A 12,922-nucleotide genomic window follows, 5' to 3' on the forward strand; every position below is an offset into this window, starting at 1 on the left:
TCATGAATCTTGGGGTTAATTCATAATTAACGTCTCGGCACAGCAGCACCCGAAACGCGAAATTTTTCGTCAGATTGCGAAAATTCAATTACGGTAATGAAGCAACCTTGCAATTGAACGCGATTTCCTCCCATCAGTTTGAATTTCAAAGCAAGCTACTGGCTGGGCGGTTTTTCTTGTGGGACCTATCATCCACAGGTTGTATTGTACAGCCCGCTATCTCTAATTGAAAGACGACTGAGAGTATACCTGTAGGATGAGCGTGTGGAGTGTGAGGAACGCTAACATTCATATCTCGGTTCGTTTTTCTCTGTCGAAGAAGCGTGTGTTTGATTAGTAAATATTATGATTAAAAAGAAATATCAAAAGATAATTTTATGTATGGAAATGATAAAAGCCTCTCAGCGCAGATGAAAGAAAAGCGATGCCGCCTCCTCACGCGGAAAGTTTTATTACACATGACGTACACACTAGAGCACCATCAGCACACAGACGGGGACGCCTTTGCCATACCTAGAGGCGGGCTTCTTAGATGTTACCATAAATGAGCCACTGCGTAGTAAGTCAAGTCAAACAGGAGATTACAACACTGAATAAATTGGTGTGTGCCCTGACACGATTAATTGGATAGAAAAAAAAATGGGATGTGGGACTGTTTGGGCAGGGGTACCTGATTTTAGTAGTATCTTAATTCATTAACTATAAATTGATTACAAGTTAATCGGCCAAATTAAGCCTTCCGGACCCAAATGACTTCTATTCAGTCAAAGGGCCCTAAACATATACTAATAAATATGATAACTAAAATTAGGTCAATTGGTATAACATGATTAATTTATAGCGAAAAGGGCACGATTGGAGCCCTCCTGACAAATGCTCCAAAGTTTCACTCATTTTTGTGACATCCAGTTTGCAATTGTTTGAATAAACAGCTTGAGTATAACTGAAACCTACAGCGTGATGGAGAAAACTACTGCTTATGGTTTCACTAAAAATTCTAGGTAGGGTATTGGTTCCCTTATTAACCCTAAAAGAGATACCTGGGGTCCATTGGAGCCCAGGTGCCTTTCAGAGCTCATCTTTGATGGAACACACTCAGCGAGGTGACGAAACTGAGGTCATGAAGGTATACCTTTTAGGGTTAAGCATATGGCTTCCATTTTCATCCTACGAAAAACAAGGGATTGGAGCGCTGTTTGTTTTGTTTCTTATTTTTGTATTTTTTGTTAAAAGTGAGCACCCATGTAAACACAAAGAACGGAATCAATCGGTGCCGTAATCGCTTGTTTTCGAATAGGATGAATATGGGAGCGTGAGATTGCTGATGGCACACATACCCTACGTACAAATAGTAGTGTAATGATCTTTTATGATAAATCTTTATCAAATGTGATCGTCTGGAACTTCAAACCTTTATCTCTGAATGAGAAAATTTGGCGTCTAACCATCTGGCCGAACGCTATTTGGTCGGGGTTCTGCTAAACCGAACCAAAGACCATTTTTTGAAAAATTGAGTTTTCTTTACCATTGGATGAAGAAATCGATGATCCTCCTTCCATGTAAAAATCCAGTAGTTCTGACAGCTCTTCGTGGAGTAAATTCAAGGTTTCTGTTTGGCAGAACATACAAAAAATAAAATTGCATCCAACCAGAGTGAACTGTAAACCATTCCATAGAATCAGCAAAATGTTTTAGTGTTGTTCCAGATGAAGAACATTTCAAGTTATGCTCATCGCCGTCAAATTTCTAACTTCCAACCGACTCATAGTAACAATATGTGGGAGAATTGAACACGTTATTAGAAATACGGATGTTGGAGGATACAATTATGTTTCGATGGTGCTGATCGCCATTTTTCCAAATCACATTCAGCCAGACCGAACCAAATCCACTGCATTTTAGAATCTATTTATTCTCAACAACACAAAAATCAACTGGTTTTAAATACCTGCGTTATGTCGACACACCTCATACTGATAATTTAACACAGAAGCCGTCATTGAACAACAAGGCTAATAAGAATAATAAAGCTCAAAAAAAAAATCAAACACTTGGTTCGCTTTGGCTGATCGAAAAATGGCGTTTTCACGAAAACCATGCTAGAGAAGAATGTCTAGAACTTGATTCAGACTTAACGACTGATCTACAGCTAGGTAAAATGACCTAGAGGTAACGTGATTGGTTATCACTTAAAGGACCCAAGTTCGAATCTCTTAAATATTTTTGATTTTTTTTTGTCTTAGTTCACTTTGGCAGACCATTTTCATGGTTTTCTTCGACCAGTGTAAATTTGAAGTACACATATTGCTCCGTTTTCAAATCTCAGGACCTCAGGACATGCAAGGACATCATTTTACATAATCACTCTTGCTCTGTGCCTGCACATGCACCGCCTATTAAAAACATAGGTGGGAAGGGCTGAGCTGGGAGGGCATCCGCCGTTCATATTTCAAACTATTTTGAAACCTCCATGCTACCATAATATACGCGTCCTCTCTGATTCATGTAAAGAATTGTGAGCGATATCGATTTCAACTTCATAGACGATGAAAAATCGAGTTTTTTTTTTCACAATCCGAATGGTTTTTTATGAAACAAAGAAACACAGTCAGCCGCACTGAACTATAAACCATATTCCAATATTTTTGTTCAGCCAGAGTGAACTGAGTGCGAAGTACTGAAAAATTAAATGTAATTATATCAATGATTTCAAATAAATTTACATGTATTCTTCGTCTCTGATGATTAATAAAGGCTTGTAAGTTACATGTGTGTGGAAAAGTTTTAAATAATCTTAGCTGTTGTTTATTTGTGAGTGGTTGAACTTTAAGCTTAATTATCTCGGAATAAAGTTTTTGGCACTTAGTTCGGTTTAGCAGAACCCCGGCCATTTGTTCGAACGTCATCTGGTCAAATGGGTCATTTGGCCGTTTGGTAGATTTTTTATCCAAAGCATTTGAAGGCGTGGGCAAACTCTGAATAACATGCTAGCTGCCAATATGATCATCAGAAATATTTCCTTCTTTCAGTCACAGGCTATTTTTTCTAGATTTACCATCTCATAGGCTTTCTTTCTAGTTTTACCATCAAGGGATTAGTTGGCGTTGAAACTGAGAATATTTTTGTCAGAGGGTTTTCCTTCTTTGAATCATAGACTATTCTTTCGAGTTATACTGGTATAGGAAAGAGTGGCATGATCACTAAAGTTCATCATACCTTTTTCGGCCAAACGGTATTCGGCCAAATGGCGTTCGGCCAAATAACCCTTTTGGCCAAATGACCCGGAACCAGAAAATTTAAGAAAAACATTATCTCCTTAAGGTCGTTTTTACGGAAACGTTTTTAAATAACAAACCTTTATTAGGAAGTGTCGTATTCGAAATCTACCATTATTATTAACAAAAATAAAATTATTATTCTACATCGACCGTTCTTCGTAACACTCGTCATATAACTGAAGGGAAATTTATTTCGAACCGTTCGCTTCTTTTTCTTCCCTTGAGTTCATTTCAGTATCTGTCATCAATACACACTCAACGTAAACTACGTAAAGGTGATTCGATTTTACTCAATTCTATTCGGCTCGTATTCACTACATTCGCCTTCTTCTCTACTATTGTTACGATGGAATGAAAAAAAATCATCATCATCATCATCATCATCATCATCATCACAAAATTAAATTTTTGATCATCATCCCATCCGGCGGAAGTTCTCGTACTTCCACATTTGGTATTTCTGCTGGAGAAACTCTCTCCCCCAGCAGATCCGGTGGGAAACCTCACTTTCTCATCCGGCGGATTGGTACTTCTGCTGGAGAAACTCTCTCCCCCAGCAGATCTGGTGGGAAACCTCACTTTCCCATCCGGCGGATTGGTATTTCTGCTGGAGAAACTCTCTCCCCCAGCAGATCCGGTGGGAAACCTCACTTTCCCATCCGGAGGATTGGTATATCTGCTGGAGAAACTCTCTCCCCCAGCAGATCCGGTGGGAAACCTCACTTTCCCATCCGGCGGATTGGTATTTCTGCTGGAGAAACTCTCTCCCCCAGCAGATCCGGTGGGAAACCTCACTTTCCCATCCAGACGATTGGTATATCTGCTGGAGAAACTCTCTCCCCCAGCAGATCCGGTGGGAAACCTCACTTTCCCATCCGGCGGATTGGCATTTCTGCTGGAGAAACTCTCTCCCCCAGCAGATCCGGTGGGAAACCTCACTTTCCCATCCGGCGGATTGGTATTTCTGCTGGAGAAACTCTCTCCCCCAGCAGATCCGGTGGGAAACCTCACTTTCCCATCCGGAGGATTGGTATATCTGCTGGAGAAACTCTCTCCCCCAGCAGATCCGGTGGGAAACCTCACTTTCCCATCCGGCGGATTGGTATTTCTGCTGGAGAAACTCTCTCCCCCAGCAGATCCGGTGGGAAACCTCACTAAATCACATTTCACTACCGACTGCGCCATGTCGTATTCGAAATCTACCATTATTATTAACAAAAATAAAATTATTATTCTACATCGACCGTTCTTCGTAACACTCGTCATATAACTGAAGGGAAATTTATTTCGAACCGTTCGCTTCTTTTTCTTCCCTTGAGTTCATTTCAGTATCTGTCATCAATACACACTCAACGTAAACTACGTAAAGGTGATTCGATTTTACTCAATTCTATTCGGCTCGTATTCACTACAGGAAGCTCTGCAGAAATGTTGCAATATTTGAAGATATTCTCCAGGTCGGCTACAGAGGCACGTTCTCCTCTATTTTGGATTTCTTGAAGGAATCCTTTATAAAATTATAAAAAAAAAATCCTTACTGGAATTCCTGAAGCAACTATTGGATAAACTACGGAACTTGGAGGAATGTTGGAAGATATTGTTTTTTGTGTTTATCTAGAAGGAATCTTTACAAAATTGATGTGAAAATTCCTAAATAAATCTGATAAAAACTTTTTTGGAGTTCCTTAAATAATCATTGATAGACTTAGCAAAACAAATTTTTGGAGATATTCTCAAAAGAGTTCTGAACTTATCCTTGAATGATTTCATGAAGAAAACCTAAGAGGGAATTCTTGAAGGAGTTCCTGATCAAATAAATGTATTAATCTTTGGAAGGAATCGTAAAATAATCTAAACAAAAACTCTTCAAACAATCATTGGAGAAATTCTTGGAGCAACCCTAAGAGTAATTGTGAAGAAAATCATAAGCGTATATTTATTTAGAGATAAATCTGAAGAAAGCCTTCGAAAATTAATTGAATCTTGGAATTCCTAAGCAAACCTTTATTGTATTATCGATGGAAACCTTTGAAGAATTTCAAAAACAACACTTGAAGGAGTTTTTCGCTAATATCCTTAAAAAACTTATCAACTTACTGAAGGGATTCCCGGAAGACTCTCTGGTATTACGTCCCAACTGCTTGCCCAACTGGGACAAAACTTGTTTCTATGAGTGCTCTTCTAACACTTCCATAACACAGCGCAACATTTTTGCCTTTCTCGTACACTAAGTGTACTGGAAAGGCTACCCGAATAAAAAATATTGTACAAGGACAAGAGATTATATTGTAACAGCGCTATTTAAAACAGTATATGTACAGTACAGTATATTGTAAAAATGACCATAAACATACAGTTCAATGTACTGTTTTTACCCATTTAATGAACTGTTTTCGAAGTTTCTACAATATAATGTATAGGTTGTTAAGTATCGTAACATTACAAAAAATATATTTTTCCCATATATTTTTTTTCGCAAAACAATAAGGTATACGGTATATATACTGTTGAAAAACAGATCGAAAAAATAAATTTACAGTAGAATAAAAGGTATTTGTATTGTAACCAAACAATAAGAATCAACGTACATGTTTTGTTTTGAATGGTATAAACATAGTTAATTTTACATTAAATGGAATGGTGCGGTAATTGTTTTACAATAAAAACAATGAGACGAATATTCATGAGCGCAAATATTTTTTATTTATGACAACCTTCATTTACATCGTAAACCTTATGATTGTATTGTACCGAATTCAACGTACTTAGTTAAAAGTGAAATAAAACTTAATAACATTGAAAATGTCCCAACTAAAACAAGTTAAAAAAATCGATAAAAATCGTCACAGACGATTTGTCAGTCGAGGTAGTTCATTTCAAATAGCTCGAAACATATAATAACCAGGCTAATCCTTGGCTGCTGGGTTTGGATTTTGTTCCGCATCGCGAAGAGCATTACGCGCTGCAGAGAGCCTCACAGCCTTATTCAGGTTGGCGATTTTTTCTCCAATGCCCTTGTTGATGAGTGTCGAATTAGCCAGTGCATTGATGGTTGCCAAATTATTAGCTCCAACCCGTGCGGCGACGCGTTGTTGCACTTTTTCTGTTGAGAAAATATTAAAAAATGGGTTTTGTTATGGGGTTATTAATCTCGAAAGTAATGCGCTTACCGTGTATGAACGTCAACTTTTTGGGCGAGATTCCCGGTCGTGCCTTAGCGTTTTTGAAGCGGTGGGTCGCAACACCTTTGACAGACATTTCTCGCAAAGTGTTGGCGCCATAAAAAAATAGCGCCAAATTTTGACCGAATTGAATGTCAGAGTTAGAAGCAGCGTTCACTTCTTCAATTTGCTGGAAGCTAATATCAATTTCTGAATCCGTTGTGAATGTCTGTAAAATCAATAAAATAATATAGTAGTAATTGATTTCATAAGTTTGCTAATCCAATGTTAAATAATAATTTAGAAAAAAAAAAGAAAATATAATTGATTTAGACTTACCACCTTAGCATTTGGATCTGCTAGCGCTTTTTTAGCTTCTGCGTTTGCAAAAACGACCAAATCCTTCATTTCTGCAATTTTCATCTTTTGTTTCTCATTTTTATTCTTCATCTCCTTGTACGCCTTGCATTTCTGCTCATACTTCTCCAGCAAATCATGATATTTTTTACGGTACAGACTATCGCCATCATTTTCCTTCTCCGATACATTAACAGTTTTTTGTCCAGTATTTCGATTCGCAGCATCAGACGTTGTTGGGATTGCATTTCCGAGGGGGAATGGTGGTTCCCAGTCCTCCGAGCTTCCGTCATCAAAGTCTTGCAGTGACAATGAGTCTTCATCATCCATTTCATCTTCACCATGGAACCCAGCAATTGGACTCAAATTTGGTTTGTCGTTCGATGTTTTTGATTTCGGAGTTGATGATGCACGTTGTTCCTTGCGTTGTTCCCCAATGGTCGTTGTTTTGGGGACAGGGACTTTCGAGCGAGACGTTTTGTCAACGTCACTGAAGGTTGGACATCTGATGGCTAGGCTTCCAGGCCTTCTCGGTACCAGGTGAGGGTCAACGTCATCAACATCCAGTTTTGGATCCAGAGCATCATCTATCATCGTTTTGTGCAATGGCTGAGATAGTACTAAGAACGGATCGTTGGTTTTACCAGCAGCAGCTGACAATGAGGCAACATGAATCCTTGACCGGAACGACATCGATTTGGGCACCGCAGGTTGGCTGTTGTCGACAAAATCCTCCGTTTCCATCGGCACATCCACAGCTGTCAGACTTAAAAGCGGTTTATCCTTCGATGTTTTTGACTTCGGGGTTGATGCTGTTGTATGACGCACTACACTTTTTGCTTCGGCTTTTGCTTTGGGGGCAGGAACATTCAAGCGAGACGATCCGTCAGCATCCTTAACGATCGGAAATTTGATTGCTAGGCTTCCGGGCCTACGTGGTTCCTGGTGATGGTTAACGCCGTCAACATCGTGTTTTGAAGTAGTCGTTTTATTCCAGCGGTCAGTAGCGGCTGACAATGATGCGGCAAGAGTCCTTGACCGGAACGACATCGATTTGGGCAGTGATGGTTGGCTGCTATCCACAAAATCCTCCATTTCCATGGTCAGATCTTTGGATTGTCTTTGTAGCTGATTCTGCTGATTACACTGCTGAGCCAGGGACTTGTTAGCACGATTTTCGGTTGCATTTATCCCAGCATGGTCGAAATCCACCTTGTTTTGGATCAGATCTGATTTTTGACTTAAATCAAGGGGATCTTCACAATCCCTGCGATCTTCCCCCGAGAGTTTCGCGCTGTCCACTGCCACGAAGTTAAGTCCCCCGGTGGTGTACGCTGCTCCGTTTACCTGGGTCATCGCTACATCCAACTAGAATAAAAATAACAATTGAGTTTCTTTATATGCAATTGAATCCACGTTGAAATTACCACTTCTTTCAAATATTCATTATTTGATTTTTTTGCTTGTTCGCGCGCGCCATTTTGTCCGCCTCCTGTTTGGCGCTTGGTTTTCTTCGAAGGTTCACGCTCTGAAAATAAATTCAATGGTACAGTAGTTATTGTTTATTATCTTAAAAATAAGCGCCAGCAATCTCACCGGTTTTCGGCTTTTTCCCCGGCTTTTTCACTGAAGACATTTTCCTTTTAGGAGGCATTTCGAATGGAAACTTTTTGGTATCGCGTTTTTTGTTACCAGGAGATTTAGCAGATTTGCACCACAATGACGAAGTTTCTGCTCTTTGTGGAAAAAAAACTGAAACCTAGAGTAACAAATGATAGTATCTTAAACAAGTTTTTCCGGATGTTTTTTCGCCCAACTTTTTTTCGTGAACTGTCACGGTTTACTCAGTTGATTGTGTAGGAATAAAAACTTTTTTGTTGTTGTCTCAACTGCGCTTCCAGTTTTTTAGAAATCGAATAATAAAAACGATATTGACAATATGTAAATATTTTCCAGCCTCCTGTCACCGCAATACTGCCCCACAGGAAAATAACGAGCCAACATCTCTGGTTCCCACTTCCAGCCGCCTCGTTGAACACAATAGCGGCGGCTCGGCGGCTTGGTTCCCCATGACAGCGCAAAGTTTGTAAACAAACATAATTCCAGGAGCAAAAATCAAAAGCGGCGAAACTTTTTTTTCACAATCATTTTTTTTTAGCTTTTAAAATCGTTAGTTTAAGCAAAACATGATTTTTAATTTCGCAATTATTTATTTAAAAATGAAGTCGTAATAGTATCAGCTCGTCTTCGTCACGGGAATAAAGTTTCCATAAAATTTATAATTGTTATTGATATGATTCAGCCACAATCAATAATCGTTCCAGGATTTTGATGCTGACCTCAAAAACATGGCTGCGTGACAGGAGGCTGATATTTTCAGACTGTAAACAAATGTAACAATAGGCTCCATCGATATATTACGCTAGGTTAAAATAAAACATTGGATTGCACGCTAAAAAATCTACTCTTTACTCATGCTCATGACAAAAATAATTTATTTCAAAAGTATTTAATATTTTGATTTATAACTTCGCATTTCTAATAAAAGACAACAAAATAATGGATACTTGCAATACGCATAATTCACTGATGATTACTTCCATAGGGACAGCTAAAAATATCAGCCAGAATACTTTGCGAAATATTCTTGCTCCAGTCACAAAGTAGATTTTTTAGCGTGTTCTGTTATTTCAATCAATCTCTATAGAGGTTGGGACATATGTTTTGGTGTGTGAGAGAAAATAAATAAAATAGTGACGTCACTATCCGAGAGCTTTCATTCCTAGGCTTTTCTTATGTGAATGACGTCATGTTTACAAATCGTAAATATTACGTCACTTGCATAAGAACACCGTAAGAATGAAAGGATAGACTAGTTTCTCTATCGCCGCACCTCTGGTAATTCACATCTGTCACTATAACGTGACGTGGTGCGAAACGCAGTCGGTGTTAACAATAAAAATATGTGACGTCATGATTCAGAGATATTATTTGCACCTTGTTGAAAACTTTACTTATAGAGCTTGCTGACGTTTATTCACCTTTCTCTTTCAAACATGTAGGCGGAATAGGATTTGTTGTCATCAGGAAAGGTTTCCCGATGAAAACAAATCCTATCTCGCCTGCATGCTTGAAAGAGAGAGGTGGATAAACGTCAGCAAGCTCTATTTGGATGTTTCATTCTTCATTCATTGCTTATGTTCAAGTAGCAGCTATCGAGTAGTCAAAAATAGCATTTTACCAATTCCTGATAAAAAGTGAAACTCACAAACCACAAAAATGAAGAGAATGCGTAATTCGAGGCTGGATATATTATTTAGCGGCTACAATAACGTTCCATATGCTCGACGTTATCGAAAGGTAAGATCAAAACATCACCCATCGATTGAAAAAAATGTGCAACTAGATTTTCTAAATTTCAGTCAGCACGCATTGAACCAAACCAAGACTGTGTAGCTGTGCACAATATACCAGAACCATCAGAATATGAAGTAGAGGAGCGTTCTGATGAACAGCATAAAATTTATGCTGAGCAAATTACTCACCAAAAATCCCAAGCGATTGACGATCTCAACTCCGCTGACCATCAGGTATTTAAACATTATTCAAATCATGTTATATTTTCTAATTCATATAATATGTATTTACAGTCAATCCCACCATGTTCTCCGGAGTTCCAGACGACGAGAGACTCTGTTCCTAGTGAACAAAATCTCTCAGACCTCAGAAACGATCAGTTGTCGGATGATGCCAACCACATGGATTCGATTTACGAATCTGATCACGAAGAAGCAGAACGTAGATCAGAGATTTCGGATGCCGATCGCAGCACAGTATGTGCTGAATATGAAACATCTTCTTCCGATGAAACAGCTTCGGAACTAGAATTTGAAAGTAATGACCAGGTAACTATTTTAAATCCTACATTGAAATCTCGTATCTCTCAGAGTAGGGTTTTCAAATTATGTCACTATTTGATGAGAAGACTTAGCGTGACAGTTCATATATAATTGCTGAACCCGTACATAATATGACGAGAAGGAGGAGATGGAATCATAAAATAATTGTTGACATAATTTGATATTAACCATCTATGAATGTCGAGGTGAACGAAATACTATTTCTCGCGCTTGGTATTTATTGTAGCAGTATAACTATTTATCGTTAGAACATTATAATAAGCTATGCTATATTAATGAACGTAACGGAAATTTCACATTGTTATTCGATAATGAATTATTCTATCACATGCAAGCAGATGTAATAGTCGAATAATTTGCATCGCTCATGGAATTAGCCGTAGATTGAAACAAATGTTATCTAGTTGGCCCGCAGTGCTCACAATTGATGTTGACGTTCGTTCACTGCAGGCACCTCGCACCTAATACGTGATCGCTCAAACACGGTGCTTTAAGGTAGAACGGGACGCCGTGTTATTTTTCCTATCTTGCCTCTCTTTCTAACAATTTGCCTCGCGATTTTGAAGATGGTAATCTCGAGTTCTGTCGCGCTGAAGATGCTGAAAACCAATCAGCACATGCACTGAAGTGAGCCTTAATATACCAGATCTACCGAGCAATGGCGGATATTTCCTCGACCGTCCCGTTCGCCCTTAAGGCATTTGGCGATAATGCTTCCGTGACTATGTTTTGAAACGATAAATGTTCTAGGTGTGGCATCGGTTTGTCTGTTAAATCTTGCAGAAAAAGTATCATTAACATTTTTTTAAAAGAAAACAATGCAGTCTGATCAATAATAGTTATTTGTGCTTCTTGTGATATCAAGTGTGAGATTTTCAATCAACAAACATGAAATTCTAACAAAATTATTATTACAGGATAACTTCATGGACGATGGCGATCTTCTTCATCCACAGCTAAGCATCACTAAGGAGGAAGTTTTAATTATGCTTATGCATATTTTCGTGCGTCACAATCTATCAAACAGCGCACTTGAAGACTTGCTTCGGCTAATCAATGTCATTGTCGGCTTTTCATCAGTCCCTAAAACTTTTTATTCATTCATCTCATACTTTGGGACACCGCATTTTGAGCGCCATTTCGTGTGTAAGGGCTGTGGTTTCTATTTGGGAAGTAGTGATGAAGAAACATGCAACATATGCCGGAGAAATGGAAAGAACTTTTTCATTTCTTTTGACTTGTCTGCTTGTCTCAAAAGCGTTCTTCTCAGGAATTGGAAACAGATTCAAACGTATAAGTCAACAATGCTTGATGGAAAAATAAGTGACATTCTACAAGGAAAGGTAGCTCGAAAGATAGATCATGCCTATAGCATTTTGATTTCGATTAACACAGATGGGGTTGCTGTTTTCAATTCCAATGTTAAAAAATCATTGTGGCCCATATTGGTGGTTATCAATAATCTACCACCATCTTTGAGATTTTTAAGAGAAAACATCATAGTCGCTGGACTTTGGTTATCAAACAGTGAACCAGATCTGAACGTATTTATGAAACCATTTTTGCAACAACTTCGAACTCTAGCATGCGAAGGCCTATCTTTATTTGAAGACACATCTTATAAAGTCATCACTATTTGTTGTTGCGTAGATAGTGTAGCGCGTTGTAAACTCCAGCAGATAAAACAATTCAATGGCTACGAGGCGTGTAGCTTTTGTTTACATCCCGGATATTTAGCTGCGAATAAGCAAATACGTTACAAATACTTAGAAGTGGACGAAAGAAATCATCAGGACACAGTTAGAGCAATGGATTTATGCATGAAACGAGGCGAATCTGTTAATGGAATCAAAGGAGTTTCGAATTTGCTTTCAATACCTTATTTTGATATCATCACAAATTGTCCAGTAGATTTCATGCATGCAGTTCTGCTTGGAGTCTGCAAACAATTTTGTGGGCTTTGGTTTGATTTTAGTGCTAACGAATATTGTATAAAAAGACATATTGATGAAATAGACAAAATAATGACATCGACACAATCTTTTCAAGAATGTTCAAGGTCACCTCGTAAGGTTAGTGATAGAAAAACGTGGAAAGCCAACGAATGGCAGAATTGGCTCTTGATTTACTGCTCCGTATGTTTAAAACATGCCTTACCAAGTAGATACTATGATCATTTTCAACTATTAGTAGAATCAATTGAAAA

The 12,922-nt window shown here is 38.5% G+C and overlaps 1 protein-coding gene across 1 annotated transcript; it reads right to left on the reverse strand.

Annotated features, from left to right (window-relative positions):
* Nucleotides 1–5,649: 5,649 nt before the first annotated feature.
* LOC109418685 (uncharacterized) lies at nt 5,650–8,432 on the reverse strand. The gene is made up of 5 exons (XM_062847692.1): nt 8,393–8,432; nt 8,224–8,324; nt 6,779–8,164; nt 6,449–6,668; nt 5,650–6,381 (listed from the first exon to the last, which is right to left on the reverse strand). Exons 1-5 carry the CDS (start codon nt 8,430–8,432, stop codon nt 6,185–6,187), a joined length of 1,944 nt encoding a protein of 647 aa, XP_062703676.1. The 3' UTR covers nt 5,650–6,184.
* Nucleotides 8,433–12,922: the final 4,490 nt, after the last annotated feature.

The sequence above is a fragment of the Aedes albopictus genome, chromosome 2 (assembly GCF_035046485.1).
Source record: "Aedes albopictus strain Foshan chromosome 2, AalbF5, whole genome shotgun sequence".
NCBI classification, from domain to species: Eukaryota; Metazoa; Arthropoda; class Insecta; order Diptera; family Culicidae; genus Aedes; species Aedes albopictus.

Bases quoted from the DNA above. Each gene is read 5' to 3' on its own strand.
- LOC109418685 (XM_062847692.1), bottom strand. From the start codon at position 8,432: ATGTCTTCAGTGAAAAAGCCGGGGAAAAAGCCGAAAACCG. The intron at 8,165-8,223 runs GTAATTTCAACG...TTTTTATTCTAG, and splicing joins ATGAATATTTGAAAGAAGTG to TTGGATGTAGCGATGACCCA. The intron at 6,669-6,778 runs GTAAGTCTAAAT...TTGATTTTACAG, and splicing joins CAGATCCAAATGCTAAGGTG to ACATTCACAACGGATTCAGA.